At 44.9% G+C, this 19,504-nt stretch overlaps 1 protein-coding gene across 5 annotated transcripts in view; it reads left to right on the top strand.

The window, feature by feature from the left end:
• Vps13d (vacuolar protein sorting 13 homolog D) overlaps positions 1-19,504 on the top strand; it is a 240,380-nt gene that overhangs the window by 33,787 nt on the left and 187,089 nt on the right. For 4 of the 5 annotated variants that reach the window (XM_052718547.1, XM_052718546.1, XM_052718545.1 and 1 more), the window contains exons 13-21: positions 489-668; positions 1,746-1,876; positions 2,647-2,722; positions 3,116-3,286; positions 4,506-4,636; positions 7,608-7,740; positions 9,626-11,839; positions 13,277-13,428; positions 16,769-17,800. In XM_052718547.1, coding sequence (XP_052574507.1) covers positions 489-668; positions 1,746-1,876; positions 2,647-2,722; positions 3,116-3,286; positions 4,506-4,636; positions 7,608-7,740; positions 9,626-11,839; positions 13,277-13,428; positions 16,769-17,800 — 4,220 coding nt within the window. Of the gene's footprint in view, positions 1-488; positions 669-1,745; positions 1,877-2,646; positions 2,723-3,115; positions 3,287-4,505; positions 4,637-7,607; positions 7,741-9,625; positions 11,840-13,276; positions 13,429-16,768; positions 17,801-19,504 lie in introns of those variants that run through there. The other variant, XM_052718548.1, reaches the window with a different exon arrangement.

Here is a 19,504-nt window from a genome sequence, read left to right as displayed (position 1 = left end):
CTGCACCTGCTCTCTCAGCCAGAGCGAAGGGTTAGGTGCTAAATGTCATCCTGCTCTTTGTAGAACAGCTTGAGAGGTCATTTCTAGACTTAACCAAGGGAGACAACATTTGGACAGCAGTTTGTTACATAGAGGTAGAGGGAAGACACTCCATGGCTATGGTCATTTGTATGTTATTGGACAGATCTGAGCGGCAAGCATTGCCTGAGAACTAAATCTGAGCTTGTTCACCAGCTCTGAGGCTTGATGGCAGTCCCGAGGCCCTCTCTAGGACTGTGCTGTCAGTGTGAACCTATGGAAACAAGGGACTACTTAAGTTAAATTGCACTAGCCCCATCAACCACATGTGTCATGCTGTCCTTCAGTCACCTATGTCTCTGGGTTCTTGCCTGAAGAAGGGAACTCTGGCTCAGCAGCATCATCCCAGTCAGGGCGTCTGCTCTTGCTCTCCGTGTTTTCTCTTAAGCCTGTTCTCCCTCACCATGTAGGCACCGAGGAGTTTTTTGACCCCACTGTGGATGCCTCGTGTATGAACACCTACACGAAGCGAGATCACGTCTTTGCCAAGCTGAACGTGCAGCTACAGCGAGGCACGGTGACTCTCCTGCACAAGGAGCAAGGTGCTGCTCATGCCAGTGAGAGCGCGTTCATGCAGCTTGAGTTCTCAGGTATTGCTCAGAGTCAGCTCTGCCTGTCTCTAGGGCCAACACACTGTCTGTTTTCGTCATCTGTGAGAAAGTCGAGGCTGGAGAGATGCCTCAGAGGTTAGGAGTACATACTGCTCTTGCAGAAGACCCAAGTTTGGTCCCCAAAACCCATGTCATGAGGGCACCAAGAGATTTGTCTTAGTTAGGTTTCTATTGCTGTAATGAAACACTGTGACCAAAAGCATCTGGGGAGGAAAAGGCTTATTTGATTTACATGTCCGTATCACAGTATGTCAGCAAAGGAACTCAAGGCAGGACCTGGGGCGGGAACTGAAGCAGAGGCCATGGAGGAACATTGCTTACTGGCTTGTTCCTTCTGGCGTGCTCAGTCTGCTTTCTTAAATACCCAGGTCTACCTGTATAGCATGAATTTTAAAGGGTCTTATTAATAAAAAACAAACCCGGAGGCCAGGTATTGGGGTGAACGCTGAAAGATCAGAGAAACAGAACAAGCCACATCCAACCTTTCCTCACCGACTCTGCAGCTTCCAAATGCAAGCTACTTCCTGTCTACCCACGCCTTTATATGCCTTGCTTTTCTGCCCTCTCATTGGCTCTTAGCCTAGCTACCTCACTTCCTTGTCACTGTCTGTACAGACCTCCAGGTCTCTATGGTTGGTACTGGGATTAAAGGCGTGTATCACCACACTTGACTCTGTTCCCTAGTGTGTCCTTGAACACACAGAGACCCTGTCGGCTAAGTGATCAGATTAAGGGCATGTGCTGCCTGACTTTGTTTACTTAAAATGGCTGGCCTTTTCCCCCTGATCTCCAGGCAAGCTTTATTTATCAAAGCATAAATAAAATATCACCACATTTCAGCACAAATAAAATATCACCACACACCTGCCCAGGGGTAGCACCATCCACAGTGGACTGGGCATATGTGTGTGTATGTATGCATGTGTGTGTTCAAATTTCATGGAGAAATACTTCCTACTGTTAAATAGTTCTCTTTAAAATATATCCACTATTTCTAGATATAAAGCACATTAGGCCTTATATCATAATGCCATTCCTTATGTTTATCTTTTATAGATGTAAAGCTTCTAGCAGAGTCTCTTCCTCGAAGAAACTCCTCCTTGCTTTTAGTCCGGTTGGGTGGACTGTTCCTCCGAGATTTGGCTACAGAAGGAACCATGTTTCCTCTCCTGGTCTTCCCTAATCCGGTATGTCCTACAGTGGCGTGGCTAGCACACGTGGGTGTAGGTATATTATGCCTGTTTTAGGAAATCAGAAGTCCTGTTACCTGAACTGATTTTGACATTTGATCATTGGAGACAGACTGGGACTAGGTCCTTTGTTGACTTTGTTAGAGAGAAAATGTTGGTGAGCTGTGTGTGTGGCTCTGCCTCTTCCCTCCCCATGCTGTAGCCATTATGGAAGTGTCTGTCTACCTGGGGATAATGCCAGGAACACCTGCTCTCTGCACTTCATGGTTAACAGTTGAGTCTTTCCCATGTCTGTATTACAACTATACTCACAACCTACTGTAAATGTGAAATTTCATCTTTCAAGGAGCCCAAAAGAGAACTGCCTTAAGTCTTTTGTATATGTGCAATTTTATATGTAATATCCTTTACCAACTATGGGATCTTCAGTCTTATTAAGTTGTCAAAGACATAGTCTAAATAGCTGAATATTTACCCATTTACTCTGTACTTCTTTTTGAATGTTCTTAGAGAGTGTGGGAGGATGGACTTAGTTTGAAAAGTTATAAATACTTAATATTCATCTGGCAATCCGTTAGATGCACGGGTACCACATAGCATATTGTCTGCTCAGGGAAATGGCACAGTAGTGTATAGATTGGTTAAAACTCAGTGTGAAGGGAGTTTGAGTCATATGTGCAAAGAGGGAGCAAGGTGTGCAAGGTGAAGGGGGCAGTGTACTGTCCCGCTTGCCCACTGAAGCATTTTTTTTATATTATGTTTAATAGCAGAAAGAAGTCGGCAGAGTTTCACAGTCTTTTGGTCTTCAAACTGCATCGGCAGACAGAAGTGATCAATACCCTGGTAATTTTTCATATGTTCTTAAAAGAAATCATTATTATTGATCGGTAGACTTTGATTTCTGTTCTGTGCATAGTGATTTGCTAGGTAGATCCATGTCACGCTGTGAGGCAGCCTGGTACTCTGCAGGTGGGACTGTTTCTCTGGTGTCACTAGGGTAGCTTTGCAAGGCTAGCCCTGGGTTTGCATTATGGGAATAAATACAGCAGCCTAGCTGTCATAATTCCTGTTAAAAATTAGAGTCAGGCCTCATTAGGCTTTATTTTAAAAATCTGCATAATTGTGAACTGATTAGAAAAGAATTTAGAAAATGTCTATTTCCCAGAATGCTTTGCAAGCCTGTGTGGGTATGGTGGTTGTTTTGGCTGTGTTCCACTCTTCCGTTCTTTCCTTTAGCTGCAGACCCAGACAATCCCGTCTTTGAGATGCTCTATGAGAGGAATCCAGTGCACAGCCAATTTGAGAGGCGGCTGCATGTCAGCACGAGGCCCCTGAACATCATCTACAACCCACAGGCTATTAAAAAAGTGGCAGACTTTTTCTACAAGGGAAAGGTTCATACCTCAGGTTAACTTTTTTTGTTTGTTTGATTCTCTGTTACCTTTGGGAAAAAAAAAAGCTCCTCTTTTGAGTCATTGCTGGTGCTCTGGACAAGGTTTTAATGCATTTGGATGACCTGGTATTGTGGCAAGAGCTGCAGAATAAGTGGCAGGATTGTGTGTAGACATCTACTGAGTGTCCTTTGCCAATGTCCTTCCCATATCCCTTTAGGATGCACTTTTTCATCCTTTATCCTGGGATGGCAGTTTCTTTGGCAATCCAGGATGTTTTAGCTTGATGGACTAAGGTGGAATGTTCAAGAATTTCTTTCTAGATGGCAGCATCTCTATTTTTTTTTTTTAAACTTGATTTAGACTGTAGGTTTCTAAGTATTGCTGTTGATGCACTTATGATTTCTTTTATTCCCCAAGGAGGTTGAGACAATTAGAGAAGTGCGTTCACTGACAGGGAGGCTTGTGAAACAGTAACATTTACTTTGTGCACATCCTTCCTCCTTGCTCACTGTGAAGCTCTTGTAGTCTTTTGACAGTTGTGAGGCTTTTTATATCAACAGCAGCCGTATGTGACCTGGCTGACATTTTTCCTTCAATACAATATTCTGCTTTATGGTGATTTTGAAGTACAGCAGTTTGGGGTTTTCAGAAATGTTTCTAGGGATTCTAATAAGTTAGGCACTCCTCCCTCGTGTACGTCCATGCCCTTAAGGCTGTCCACCATTCCCCCTTGCCTTCTCCTGGCTGTCCTATGATGGACCATGTCAGAGTAAAGAGCTGTTTTTGGCTGGGCAGTGGTGGTGCACGCCTTTAACCTCGGCACTTGGGAGGCAGAGGCAGGTGGATCTCTGAGTTTGAGGACAGCCTGGTCTACGAGCAAGTTCCAGGACAGCCAGGGCTACACAGAGAAACTCTGTCTCAAAAAAAAAAAACCCCGGGCGGTGGTGGCGCACGCCTTTAATCCCAGCACTCGGGAGGCAGAGTCAGGCGGATCTCTGTGAGTTCGAGGCCAGCCTGGTCTCCAAAGTGAGATCCAGGAAAGGCGCAAAGCTACACAGAGAAACCCTGTCTCGAAAAACCAAAAAAAAAAAAAAAAAAAAAAAACCCAAAAGAGCTGTTTTTTGTCACTGATTGCCTTTTCCCACTTTGGTGGATCTTCTGGGTACGAGCAGAAGCGACAGTAGCCCAGCTTCTTGCAAGTTCTGACGTCTTGTGCCTTTCCAATCTTGCAGGTTTTGGTTATCAGTCTGAGCTTGAGTTGAGGGTAGCTGAAGCAGCTCGAAGACAGTATAACAAGCTGAAGATGCAGACCAAGGCTGAGATCCGACAGACTCTTGACCGGTTGCTCGTGGGAGATTTTATTGTAAGTAGCCTTGCGTGATTCTGTTTGGGGGCGGGAGAGGCAGCCATGTTTCCCGACAAGTTCATGACCTGTAGTAGATAGGCTTGCTTGTATCAGTTATGCCAGCAGGTGAGTCAAAAAAAAAAAAAAAAAAAAAAAGGAAATGCATAATTATATCTGTCATAAAACAGCTCGTGTCTTTTCTATTAGTGGTTCATTTAAGGAAATGAACATTGCTGACCAGATCATGTTTTCCTTGCTCTGAGGGTACTTTCGAGATTTGCCTGAGTGCCTCTCCAGACCTAATCTGCAGGTAGTTCACAGAAGAACCTTCCTCTTACTGTTTTAGAAGGTGTCCAGTAGAACAGTGCTCTACCTGTGGTAGTGACTTTGTGGTGCTGTGTGCCCAGCCGACTCGAGGACACCTGGAATAGAGAGAGCCAGGAAGCAGCTTAACTGTCCAGAGAGGCAGTTTCTGACCCTGGGTGTGGTAGTGCACTGCCCAGGCATGGCAGTAGATGGAGCTGTTAGACAAGTGTGGTTCTTGTGAACCCTGGAAGGTTGGCAGAGATGCTCCAAGTCGAATGCCTAAAGACTTGTGGTGGGGGATAGGTAATTAGTCCTATTTCTGTGTGTGTGTGTGTGTGTGTGTGTGTGTGTGTGTGTGTGTGTGTGTGTCAGCGTCAGCATAAATTACAGCTATCAGTGCCTTCCTGTTATCTTCAAAAAAGAGGGTTCTTTCTTTTTTTCTCTTAATTTCTATTAAAATTTTTTCCTACAATACGTTTTGATCATATTCTTTCTCCCTCTCCCAACTCCTCCCAGATCCTCCCCACATCCCTACCCATCTAACTTCATGTTATTTTTCTCTATCTCAAAACAAAAACACCCCCAAACAAATGAAAATTAAAATAAACACCCTAACAAGACAAGACAAGACAAAACAAAAACACACAAAAAAACCGTGGAGTCTGTTTTGTGTTAGCTCACTCTCTTGGGCATGGGGCCCACCGTGGATGTGGTTGATATACCCAGTGACACTCTGTTGGTTTAAATATTAAGCAACTCCACGTAGTTAAAAGGGAGGTTTATTTTGTGGGGTAACTTACAAGTAAAGGGATAGGTTACAGGGTCTGGGAAAGGTGAAGCACAGTCCAGCGGTGTTCTCTGGAGAACTCTGCTCGATCTTCCTCCAGCGTCCAGGATCCAAGAACCAAGAGAGCCAGCCCATCTGGATCTGGGGTCTTCAGGGGTCCTCTCTCTGCTCTGCCTTGTAGGTGTGACAGTTATCAAAGCCTCAATGGGGGTGGCACTTCCAGGTCAAGGCTGGAACGGCTACCCACTACAACACTCCACTAGAGAAAACTGTTTTCCCTATTCCCAGCAGATGTCACTTGCAAATATCTTCTTGGTTGGGGGTGGGACTTCTTAGCGATGGACTTTTGTCTGGTTTTAGTCTGTGCAGTTCTGGTGGGTACTGTCAAGTCTCTGTGTTCCTATGTATACTGGTCCTGTTGTGCCTGGAAGACTGTTTCCTTGACAGTCATCTCACACCTCCATCTCTGACAATATTTCTTCTGCCTCCTCTTCCACATAGATCCTTGAGTCTTGAGGGGAAGGGTTTGATGAAGACATCTTCTCTAGGGTTGGATGCTCCAAAGTCTCTCACTTTTTGCATTGTCCAATTGTGGGTTTCTGTGTCAATGACCATCTATGCAAAAAGAAGCTTCTCTGGTGAGGACTGAGTGATGCACTGATACTATGAGCACAGCAGTATGACATTAGGTGCCATTTTATACTGTATTGCTTTAGTGGAATACAGCGGTATGACATTAGGTGTCAATTTATACTGTGTTGCTTTAGTGGAATACAGCAGTATGACATTAGGTGCCATTTTATACTGTGTTGCTTTAGTGGAATACAGCAGTATGACATTAGGTGTCATTTTATTACTGTGTTGCTTTAGTGGAATACTAGTAGTAGGTTTTCACTTAGGGCTCATGACCTATCTAGTCTCAGGTTCTTGGCCATTTTTGCAGTGTCAAGTGTGGGTTTCTGATTACATTTATATAAAATAGCCTTTACCACATACATGAAATTGAGGCCAATTTTAATCAGAAAGAATTTACCAATTCATAACTTGCTATATTATTTATATACAAATATTAGAATGTATATTTCCCTCAAGGTACTTTAGCATGAAAGTTTATTTATTTATGCTTTTTTTTTTTTTTTTTTGGTTTTTCGAGACAGGGTTTCTCTGTGTAGCTTTGCGCATTTCCTGGTCTTGCTCTGTAGCCCAGGCTAGCCTTGAACTCACAAAGATCCACCTGCCTCTGCCTCCCAAGTGCTGGGATTAAAGTCATGTGCCACCACTGCCCGGCTTTATTTATGCTTTTTTGTTTTTTTTGAGACAGGGTTTCTCTGTATAACAGCACTGGCTGCCCTGGAACTTGCTTTGTAGACCAGGATAGCCTTGAACTCATAGAGAACTTCCTGCCTCTGCTTCCCAAGTGCTGGGATTAAAGGTGTGTGCCACCATGCCCGGTGAAAGTTTATGATTACCAGTGTCTATGAATAAATAAAAGTATTCATATTTCAATGCTGATTTGTATTTCATGATTTCTGTGATACTTCACAAAGTAGTAAGCCTTGTAAATTACAAACAAAAGTCCTCTTAAGCTATCAGTCAGTACAAACAATTCCTCAAATTAGTAATTTGCTAACTTTTCCTCTCTACTTCAAACATCTACCTGTGGTGATGTCTTCAGACACTAATAATAAGTGTAAGTGTCTTGTGTTTCAGTCCTGAGGCCTGGAATCCTGGCTGGGGTTTCAGGAATGTTTAGACACCTCCAGAAAGCTGCTCGGCAGTCACAGTTATTAGTGCTAAAATGAAGTAGCCCAGGCTAGCCTTGAATTTTGGTCCTCCTGCCTCCTGAATTTTAGGGTTAGAGCAGGCTTACAGCTGAGTTTTATTTTGCCTTTACAGGAGGAAAGTAAGCGGTGGACTGTTCGACTGGACATTTCTGCCCCTCAGGTGATATTTCCAGATGATTTCACCTTCAAGAACCCGGTGCTGGTTGTTGTGGATCTTGGAAGAATGCTTCTGACCAACACCCAAGGTGGAGTGTCAGCGTGAGGTAGCAAACCTGTCTCAGTGCATTGGTCTGTCTGAGCTTCACTAAGGAAAGCTGGGCAGAGAGTATCATAACATTTTTACACTTCAAAGTTTGGGGTCTGGAGAGGTGGCTCAGTGGTTTTACAGAGGACCTGGGTTCAGTTCCCAGCACCCACATGGTGGCTTATAGCCATCCTCAATTCCAGTTCCAGGGGATCCAACACTCTCAACTGACCTCTCTGGGTACCAGACATGTATGTGGTGCACAGATATGCATGCAGGCAAAAACATTGGGAAAAAGAACAAACAAAAACCCCTGAAAACTCACTTGTTGCTTCTTTAATACTAACGAGATACAATTCACATTTCAAAATGTCCAGTTCTCAGCCAGGCTGAATCTCAACCCGCTGGCAGTCTCTAACCCGCTTCCCTCTGCTTTGGCAACCAAACTTGATCTGTATTTTCTGTTCTAAACATTTCATGCTTGTGGAGTATTTGACCACATTGCCTTTCATGTTAGGCTTTTTAATTTAATTTAATACTTTAAAGGTTCATCCATGTTGTAGTGTGTGTGTGTGTGTGTGTGTGTGTGTGTGTGTGTGTGTGTGTGTGTGTGTGTATTATCACACTCCTTTTTATGGCCTTTACTAGTCCCTTTATGAATTTATCAAGTTTTATTTACCTGTTCTTTGGTTAGTAAACATTTGCAACACCCTCACCCCCAACCCCTGAACCCTGCCGTTTGAATAATAGCACTGCCAACAGTCTGGTCATGTGTTTGTGGAAACAAATCTTCAGTTTTCTTCCATGCTCACCCACGAGTGGGGTTGCCGAGCTGTGTGGTAGCCTTAACGTGTAACATTTTTAGGGACTAGCAGATTACTTTCCTGAGTGGCTTATATGCTCACTGGTTTGTGAAGATTCTAGTCTCTTCACATCCTTCTTGTCACTTGTTACCTGACCATTCGATTGCAGACATCTTGGGACTGTGGAGGAGTATCTCCCTGTGGCTTTCTGTGTCTTTCTATGTGACATTCTACACCATAATAAACATTGATAAAATAATTAATACTTAGTGCTAGAGATAGGAAGTTAATTTTTTATTTTTAAACTATTATTTACTTATTGTATGTGTGTGGGGGCGTGCATGTCATCGGACATGTGGCAGTTAGAGACAACTTTGTGCTCTTGGTTTTCTCCTTCCACCTTTATTTATTTTTATTGTTTGTTTTTCGAGACAGGGTTTCTCTGTGTAGCCTAGCTGTCCTGGTACTTGCTCTATAGACAAGGCTGGCATCAAACTCACAGAGATCTGCCTGCCTCTGCCTCCCCAGAGCTGGGATCAAAGGTGTATGCTACCACTACCCAGCTTCATCATTATCATCATCATCATCACCACCGTCATCACCATCACCATCTCATCATATCATCATCATCATCATCATCATCATCATAATTTGAGGCAGGGTCTCTCTATTTAGGCCTAGTAGGCCTGGAATTTACTATGTAGACCAGGCTGGCCTTTGACTTACAGTGATCTGCCTGTTTCTGCCTCTGAAGTACTGAAATATTTATTATGATAGAGTTTTCAGGGTTTTATATCTCTGTCTACAACTTGTTGAGATTCTTCTTAAATATTTATTTTTTAATGTGTATTTGTATGAGTTTATATGTACCACATGTGTACAGCAGCCTGAAGAGGCCAGAAGAGGGCGTCTGATTCCCTGGAATTAGAATTACAGGTGGTGGTTGTCAGCTGCCATGTGGAGGCCGGGAAAGTGCTCCTAAGCTCTGAGCTGTCTCTCCAGCCCTCCTTATTGTAATAAGGGAAGGAGGGAGGGAGGAAATAAGAGACATTTTACTTACTGTCTTTTCATTTTCCCTTACAGAAGACTCTAGGAGGAAAAGTGGGGATGGGTCGGCCTCTGAAGAGAATCAGTTCAGTGACGAAGAATATAAGACCCCTCTTGCCACACCTCCCAGCACCCCACCTCCAGAGACCAGCAGCAGCAATGGGGAGAAAACACCACCCTTTTCTGGAGTGGAATTCAGTGAGGAACAACTTCAGGCTCATCTGATGAGTACACAGATGTACGAGAGGTACTCTTTGACGTTCATGGACCTCCAGGTCATGGTGGGGCGCGTGAGAGACAACTGGAAGCGAGTGCAGGACATTGATGTGGGGCCGACACACGTGGTTGAGAAGTTCAATGTTCACCTACAGTTAGAACGTCGACTGATTTACACGTCAGACCCCAAGTACCCTGGGGCTGTGCTCTCAGGCAACTTACCAGACTTGAAAATCCACATCAATGAAGACAAGATATCTGCTCTAAAGAACTGTTTTGCTCTCCTCACCACACCTGAAATGAAACCCTCTGATACCCAGATCAGAGAGAAGATTTTCCCCCAGGCAGGACCGCGCGGAAGCTTGCAGGATTCAGTTATGAACCTGACCCAGAGCATTGTGATGCTGGAGCAGCACACACGGGAGGTGCTGGTGGAGTCGCAGCTCCTCCTCGCAGAATTCAAGGTGAACTGCATGCAGCTCGGGGTGGAGAGCAGTGGCCGCTACATCTCTGTGCTCAAGGTGTTTGGCACCAATGCTCACTTTGTGAAGAGACCGTATGATGCTGAAGTCTCCTTGACTGTTCACGGGTTGCTCCTGGTGGATACCATGCAGACTTATGGTGCTGATTTTGACCTTTTGATGGCTTCCCACAAGAATCTGAGTTTTGATATTCCCACAGGAAGCCTCCGGGATAGCAGGGCGCAGTCTCCTGTCCCTGGACCTAATGTGGCCTTCCTAACTGATGTGGCTACCCTCAACAACCAATCAGCCACTAGTGTTTCCCTGGAGAAAATTCTCACCAAAGAACAAGAGTCCCTCATTAAACTGGAGTATCAGTTTGTGAGTTCAGAGTGCCCGTCCATGAACTTGGACAGCACACTGCAGGTGATTTCCCTTCAGGTAAATAACTTGGACATCATCTTAAACCCAGAGACAATTGTGGAGCTCATTGGTTTCCTTCAAAAGTCCTTCCCTAAGGAAAAGGATGACATGAGCCCTCAGCCTCTGATGACCGACCTTGAAAGAAGCTTTAGAGAACAGGGTACAATCCAGTCAACGTATGAGCAGAACACCGAGGTCGCTGTGGAAATCCACAGACTCAATCTCCTACTGCTTCGGACAGTGGGGATGGTCGACGGGGAAAGACAGGGCAGGAAAATCGCAACGGCCAGCATTGGGGGCACCAAAGTGAATGTGTCGATGGGTAGCTCCTTTGACATGAGTGGTTCCCTTGGCTGTTTGCAGCTCATGGATCTGACACAAGAGAATGTGAAGAACCAGTATGTCGTCAGCATTGGGAATTCCGCAGGCTATGAAAACATTGTCAGCGACATTGGCTATTTTGAAAGTGTGTTTGTCAGGATGGAAGATGTAGCTCTGACCGAAGCTTTGAGCTTCACGTTTATTGAGAAATCAAAACAGGAGTGCTTTCTCAACCTGAAGATGGCATCCTTGCATTATAACCACTCTGCTAAATTCTTGAAGGAGTTGACATTATCCATGGATGAGCTGGAAGAGAATTTTCGCAGTATGTTGAAAAGTGCAGCCACAAAAGTCACCACAGTTTTAGCCACCAAGACTGCCGAGTACAGTGAGATGGTGTCACTCTTCGAAACCCCGAAGAAGACCCGGGAACCCTTTGTCTTGGAGGAGAACGAAATCTATGGGTTTGGCCTTCCTTCCCCTCGATCGGACACTGTGAAGCTCATCTTGAACATAAACATCGAGTCTCCAGTTGTTTCTATCCCTCGGAGGCCGGGCAGTCCTGAGCTGCTGGTGGGACACTTAGGACAGATATTCATCCAGAATTTTGTGGCAGGAGATGACGAATCCAGAAGTGACCGCCTGCAGGTGGAAATCAAAGACATTAAACTCTATTCTTTGAATTGCACTCAGCTGGCAGGCAGAGACAGTGCCGGGCCTGAAGTCAGTCGGACGTTTTGCCCGCCCTCTGGGTCCGTCAGTGCCAACAGTCAGGAGGAGGCTCATTTCACACGACATGATTTCTTTGAATCTTTGCATAGAGGCCAAGGTGAGAAGCAGAACTGAGTTGAGTATGTGTAAAGGTTCTCAACCCAACTCCTGTATATGTGTCCCTGAAAACAGCACAGCCCCTTTTAGGGTTATCTCTGGGTAATGTGTGAAAAATCATAGTGGTGTTTTAACAGCTTCATGAAGGGCTGGCATGGTTTTACTTTCTCTTTTTGGACAAAATACGAATGTACTTTGAAGTGTTGTCCTATGAAGTTGGCTGAGTGCTTCTTTACAGAGCTGCTAGAGTGAACGGATGTAGTCTGACCTCATTTTGTATAATATTTCTATTCTTTTGTTCTAAGCTGTACATTTTTCTTAGTTAAAGACTGCAGCCTAAGGTAGCGCAAGAGATTTACGTAAATAGAAAAGGAAACTTTACTGCTCTGCCATCTTCTAATTGGGTCAGTGTAGGGTTCAAGGAATGATGTTTTCATGTTTGAGGAATGATGTTTTCGTGTTTGTATCCTGGATGCAGACAGTTAGATCCAAGCAGTCCAGCTACAGAATCAGGGAAGTTCCAGAGACTGTTTATTGGTGAAGAAACTAAAGCCTTTGAAAACATCTGTGGCTCTCAGAAAGTCCTTCACTGATTCTTTTGAAATTTAGAGAGCCAGCCTCTGGCCTTGAGTGTGCTAGGCATGCACTTGGCCACTACTTCATTTCCATGCTTAGCAAACAGTTCTTTTCTCTGTTTGGAATAAAGCGTTCAGTTCGGAAGATGTCTTAAGGCCTAATGAGAAGGCTGTGTCTATCTCTGAAAGCTAAGGATGGAGGCAGTCTGGTTTGGAAAACTAGCTTTTATGGCTAAGAGTAATGTAAGGTAGTCAGTCCGTGGACTGACTTAATGTTTACCATATCAAATACATTTTAAATTATATTTATTTGGTGTGTGTGTGCATGCACACTACAGTGCTGTGTGTGGAGGTCAGCCTTTAGCCATGTAAGTTCCAGAGATTGAAATCAGGTCATTAGGCTTGACAGCAAGTGCCCTTATTTAGCCTTTGAGTCATTTTGCCAGCCAGTAATATTTCGTATTTTGAAGCTGCCAAACAGAAAATGTCATGAAAATACCTCCCCCCCACTCCCCATCTTGTGGTTCTGCTTGCTGTGAGTGTTGGTCTCAGCCATGGACTCATTTGCCAGGCCAACCTGCCGTCAGATAACCCCTGGGCTTTATTTTATATACAGGACACTTGGTCCTCAATAACAAACCAGATATTAGTGTTCATGGTCTGTCATTTTTTTTTTTTTTTTTTGTTTTTCGAGACAGGGTTTCTCTGTGTAGCTTTGCGCCTGTCCTGGAACTCACTTGGTAGCCCAGGCTGGCCTCGAACTCACAGAGATCCGCCTGGCTCTGCCTCCCGAGTGCTGGGATTAAAGGCGTGCGCCACCACCGCCCGGCTTATGGTCTGTCATTTTTGTTCACTTTTGCCAGCCTTTCATATCCTGAACAACACCACCATCCAGTTTAAACTGGAGAAGATCCCTATCGAGAGAGAGTCTGAGCTGACTTTCTCCCTCAGTCCAGATGACCTGGGGACATCCAGCATCATGAAGATTGAAGGAAAATTCGTCAACCCAGTTCAGGTAAACAAACACAGGATTGATTTTCAGGCCAGAGCAGTTGACAGCCCATCAGGTTGTGTTCTTTGTCTGAAATGTGGGAGACCTGATGCTTTTTAGGCTTTGGAACTTTATGTATTCGGGACATTTGCAAACCTTTATGGTCAGCATCTCTGATCTCTAATTTGAAATCTGAAATGCTCTTAGGTTGGAAACCTTTTGAATGTTGTATCAGCTATTAGAAAGGTTTCAGGGGTATTTTGGATTTCAGATTAGGGACATTTAATTTGTGTTTATTTATTTAAATTTTATTTTATGTGTGTGAGTGCTTTGTGTGCCTGTATGGAGTGTACTGTGTATGTGTCTGGTGTCCAAGTAGGCCAGATGAAGGTGCCTGATTCTGTGGAACTAGAGTTAGGGATGATTGTGAGCTACTATGTGGTTTCAGGGAATTGAATCCGAGTCTTCTGCAAGAGCAGCAAGTGCTTTTAATTGCTAAGCCATCTCTTCAGCCCCATCCATATTTATTTTATATTTGTATTGTATATAGTACTGAGATTATAATGGTATATATTTATGTGTATTAAGCATTGGAAGAAAATATATAAGTTCAAGGAAATAATCATCAATGCATGTTCATGTTGATAACTTATTCTAATAGACGTGGAACATCTGTGTAACCCAGGCTGACTTTGAATTCATAATCCTCCTGACTCAGCCTCTTGAGTGCTGGGATCTCTCAGCAACATGGGCTCCTTTTGTCATGTCATCTTGTCCCTGGGCAGTGGCTTTTTTCATGTATCACAGAGGAAGAAAGTGGATCTCTAATCCCATGCCCAAAAGCCGGTTGCTCTTTCCCAGGAGCATGTAATTCTCACCCCACTTTGTACACACTTCGACTAGACGGTGGAACAATGTGATTTGAGCCATTAGGCTTGTCCTCTCTGAACTGAGTTGTGTGTGTGTGAACTGTGTATGTATCCTTTCTCCTTTTTAACAGGACTAGAGGAAAGAGTAAGATTAGGAAACACGTGGACTCAGGATCTTAGGACAGTGGACCCTCTGTCAGGCTGTAGTTGGTCTCGAGTTTGTCTTTTAGTTGTTCTGAAGTAACCCAGGAACACGTATCTCTATCTCTGTTGGTATCAGTAGCTCCTAGGTGTGGGTCTTTGGGTGAGAAACCTTCCCCCAGTGTTCTCTCTCTCTAAATTAAATTTTTTTTCTATATGTATGGGTGTATTATCTGCACGTATGTCTGTGTAACACATGTGTGTCTAGTGCTCACAGAGGCCAGAAGAGATCATCAAATTCCTTGGAACTGGAGTTACGGCTAGTTGAGAGTATGGTTGCTGGGAATTGAACTTGGGTCCTCTGTAAGAGCATCCAGTGCTCTAAACTACTGAGCCATCTCTTCAGTCCCCCTTACTCCCTTTTACTGAGACAGGATCTCATGTAGCCCAGGTTGGCCTCTGACTTGATGTGTTCCTGAGGATGACCTTGAATGTCGGATTCTCCTGTTTCTACCTTCCAGTACTAGGCTCATTCTTTTTAATGAGATAGTTTGGGGCAGGGGCAGCTGAAATGATTTAGTAGGTAAAGTGCTTGCTGTGAAAGCAAGACAACCCAGGTTCCATCTCCGGAACCTACACATAAGGTGGAAGGAGAAAAACTTCATTAGATTATACTGTGACTTCTACACATGCTGTGCATACACACACATTTGCACTGCATACACAAGGGTAATAGACATTTTTAAAAAGAAACATTATAAGGCAAATCCCAGGCTTTATTCACTTCATCTTGTTTATTTGGAGTGTGTTTCTCTGAACTGTGTGTCTCCATGTATTATAATGGCTTGTGATTCTCAAGAACGTCTTCACTTTGGTTTGTTTGCACCGGGAGCCAAGCAAGGTCTGCAGATTGCATTAGAGGCTGTATCTTTAGGTCTCTAGGTCTCTCCGGATCTGCCCCATCTGCCATGCCATAACTCTGTGTGGACACTGGTCAGTTGCCTACAGAATGGCCTACATGGTGCATTGGCTGTTGTTTGTGTCTTTCTGAACATGTTTCTGCTGTGAACTACCCAGGCGTCTCTGGATTCTGGGTCTTTTCTTGGCTCTGCTTCTCATTTGCCCAGAACTTCACAGGTGCTGTCAGGCACCTCCGGTTACATTATATCTGTCACACAATGTCTGCATTTGATGAGGGTGTGTAGGTGGCAAGAGCCTGATCTCTCACTTGTAAAATTCCCTGTCAGTCATTTCTCTTGCTTCATACCACTAATGAACTCTGTGGGGATGAAGATTAAATTAGGGGTTATAGAACGGTCACTTTCCAAGTCTGTCAAAATTTCTGTGTCTATGAGTTGGAATCCCTCTGTTAATTGCCCTTAATTAGTAAAAAAGATGTACTTGAAAATATTTTTAAATAAGAAATTCTAACTAAAAGAGAGTAAGACGCCAGGGGTGCAGCTCAGTGACAGTGTTTGCCTAACATGCACAGGGCTCTGGGTCCCACCGCAGCCCCAACAACGGAAACTGTAAGTGAGAAAAAACATAATTGCAGATCAGATCATTGTTTGAAAAGTACTAACCATTCTTTGTCCCACTGACTGCTGATCTGGGTAGGTTTTTTTTTTTTTTTTTTCCCTCTGAGACAGGGTTTCTCTGTGTAGCTTTGGAGCCTGTCTTGGAACTCACTCAGGAGACCAGGCTGGCCTCGAACTCACGGAGATCTGCCTGCCTCTACCTCCCCAGTGCTGGGATTAAAGGGGTGCACACCACTGCTCGACTGATGTGCAGTAGTTTACAGTCTTGTTTTTCAGTCCTGTGCTGTGCCCACGTTAGACGTTTGGAAGTCTCTTCCTTGCTTTCTGCAGTTATTTCGTGTGGTTAGAAAGAGTGGCTTTGCTGACTTGAGCATACAAGGAGCACTCACTGCACGTTGATGTACATAGATTATTCTGCAAGGGGCTAGGGAGAGCCTTGTGAGTAGAAGTGAATGGAAAGGACAGAGAGAAATGATGGTCCTTGGTGCCAACTAACGTAAAGCCTCTTGGTAAACATAGAAATACCTACTGGGAGTTTAGGGTCTGTGTGATAATAATAGTGTGGGAGGGGACTGGAGAGACAGTTCAGTGGCTAGGGCCACTGTTCTTCCAGAAGACCTGAGTTAGGTTCCTGGTATTCATGTTGGGCAGCTGCCAACTGCCTGTAACTTCAGCTTGGGGAAGTGTATTGGGAGGAGGGTCCTGACTCTTTTAACCTCCATGGGCACCTGTACTCCTGTATACCCCCATACACAAAATTACAAGTAAATTTTAAAAGATGGTTCTGGAGTAACTGGTTGTTCCCTTTGAATGCAGGTGGTGTTAGCCAAGCACGTGTACGAGCAGGTTTTACAGACGCTGGACAATCTTGTGTACAGTGAAGATCTGAATAAGTTTGCAGCCAGTGCCCCATCCTCCCCCTGCCCTAACTCCCCCCTGCCCCCACTCAGCTCCTGCGGAGAACCTTCTGTGGAGAGGAAGGAGAACGGCTTGTTCAGCCATTCCAGCTTCTCCAGCACCTCTCAGAAGTCCTTGTCTGTGAAGGAAGCCAAAGCCTTTACTCAGATTCAAGCCAACTTCTGTATATCGGAGTTGCAGGTTCAGCTGAGTGGTGACCTGACTTTGGGGGCCCAAGGGCTTGTGAGCTTAAAGTTTCAGGATTTTGAGGTGGAGTTCAGTAAAGACCATCCGCAGACCTTATCCATTCAGATTGCCTTGCGCTCACTCCTCATGGAAGACTTACTGGAGAAGAATCCAGATTCCAAGTATAAGAGCCTGATGGTGTCTCGAGGGGCTCCCAAGCCATCTAGCTTATCACAGAAGGAGTATCTCTCCCAATCCTGCCCTTCGGTATCCACTGTGGAGTATCCCGACATGCCCCGGTCTCTCCCTTCCCACATGGAGGAAGCTCCTAATGTCTTTCAGTTGTATCAAAGACCCATCTCCACATCTCGGAAAAAGCAAAAGGAAGTTCAGGACAGCAGCTACCCCCTGACCCCACCACCTTCTCCCACAGTGGACGAGCCCAAGGTGCTTGCTGGAAAGAATAAATTTGATGATTCCTTGGTCCACATCAATATATTCTTGGTGGATAAAAAACACCCAGAATTCTCTTCTAGTTACAATCGCATTAACCGGAGCATCGACGTGGACTTTAACTGCTTGGATGTGCTAATCACCCTGCAAACCTGGGTGGTGATTCTGGACTTCTTTGGGATTGGCTCCACTGCAGACAACCACGCCATGAAGGTGCCGCCTGAGGGCCCTCTACAGAACGTGAAGTCGGAGTCCAGTGCTGCCATGGAGTCTGAGCTCCAGGAGCCAGTGAACTCCAAGCTGGATCTCAAGGTATCGTTATCCTCTGAAGATGAGTTTGAATCCTATCTAAATGTGAGCATTTTACATTTATCCTGGAAAAGAGTTCTCATTGGCTGAGGGCTGTGTAGTTTGTGTCTGGCTGTTGAGAAATATAGACATTCGTGACGTATAGACATCGATGTCTTGGAAAGGGCTTTGTTGTAAAGCCCATCTGGAGGAAGAGGGAATAGTTTAAGCAGCCTGTCTTCCTCTGGGCCATGTGACTCCAGGGAATCCTTTTTGTTTCTTTAGCTTCTTTCCTCACCGTCTGTCTTCTGTCACGGTGTGAGCAGTGTCTGGTGCATGGTAGCAGCTTCTGTGCGTGGCTTTCTTGTGAGCTCCCACCCTCTCACAGCATTATTGGCTGTCACTGGGCCCACTGCAGGCTGCCATGGGATGCAGTGTGCAAAGTTAGATTGTCTGTTGGAATCCTGGCTCTGCACTGGAACCTGCAGCGGTGGTCTTGGGTGAATGAGGGAGTTTTTCGCTAGTAAACTAGGTGATGTGCTGCAGTGCCTATAGAGAGGGTGGTCCCAGGCATTAGAGATTAGTGTGAGACCCTCCACATGGTATGTGACACATAGCAAGCATCCAGTGAATGGTTGCTGTTAAAGTTTTTATTATGACATGGATTGCCATGCTTGTAACTTAATCTTGATATTCATATTGTAAATATTAAAAAATAACCCGTAAGGTAGCATTTTAAGGCATTCTGCAGTGTATGATGGAACAGTAGTCAGGTACACTGAGTTGACTGTGTGGGGCAATACAGGCCTGTTGTAAGTTATAAGGCCTGTCCAGAGTTCTGGCACCTGTGCAGCAGCAGCTGGTCACTCTGTGTGCCTGGGGAGGAAGGTCTTTATTTACATGTCTTGGTGCATGTGGCCTGCATGTACTGCTGGGAACAGCCAGGAACCTATCAACCCATGTTGGTGTTGTCTTGCTTCTCTAACTCACAGCAGGCTTCACTCCTCTAGAAGGGGGAAGCCTGGGAGGAGGGGGGGGGGGCGGGGCGGGGCGGGGCAGGGGAGCAGTTCTACCTCATACTCAGTTGGCTGGAAAAGCCAGTTCTGCCTCTTGCTTGGTGGGTGGGTGAATGCTCTGAGGCTCTGGGGCATTGGGCCTAGCAAGGTGACTGGAAGTGGCAGCGTTCAGTCATTCTTTGGTTGCATTTGATGTGTCATAAAGGTGACTTTATTCTCCTGGTGCCTGTGGGGATCTGCCTCAGGACTTCTTCCCTGCTGTGGTAAGATGTGGTGTGCTCCTGGGACCTTTGCACAGTCTGCTACTGAGGAGCACAGGACTACATAAGTGCTTCCCACAATGTATTTTTTTTGGTTTTTCGAGACAGGGTTTCTCTGTGTAGCTTTGCGCCTTTCCTGGAACTCACTTGGTAGCCCAGGCTGGCCTCGAACTCACAGAGATCCGTCTGGCTCTGCCTCCCGAGTGCTGGGATTAAAGGCGTGCGCCACCACCGCCCGGCCCCACAATGTATTTTTTGAGACAAGAATTTTTGAACATTTTTATTGTGATGGATTTCTAATATAACACAGAGGAAATGAGTCATGAACCTCAATATTCCTAGCACTAGAATCCATCACATCACCTTTATTCCCTTTTCTTCACTGAAATTTTTTTTTTTTTTTTTTTTTTTTTGGTTTTTCGAGACAGGGTTTCTGTGTGTAGCTTTGTGCC

The sequence above is a fragment of the Peromyscus californicus genome, unplaced genomic scaffold (genome assembly GCF_007827085.1).
Source record: "Peromyscus californicus insignis strain IS unplaced genomic scaffold, ASM782708v3 Scaffold_5__1_contigs__length_169319896, whole genome shotgun sequence".
Classification (NCBI taxonomy): Eukaryota; Metazoa; Chordata; class Mammalia; order Rodentia; family Cricetidae; genus Peromyscus; species Peromyscus californicus.
This window is presented reverse-complemented; position numbering and strand designations above follow the sequence as displayed.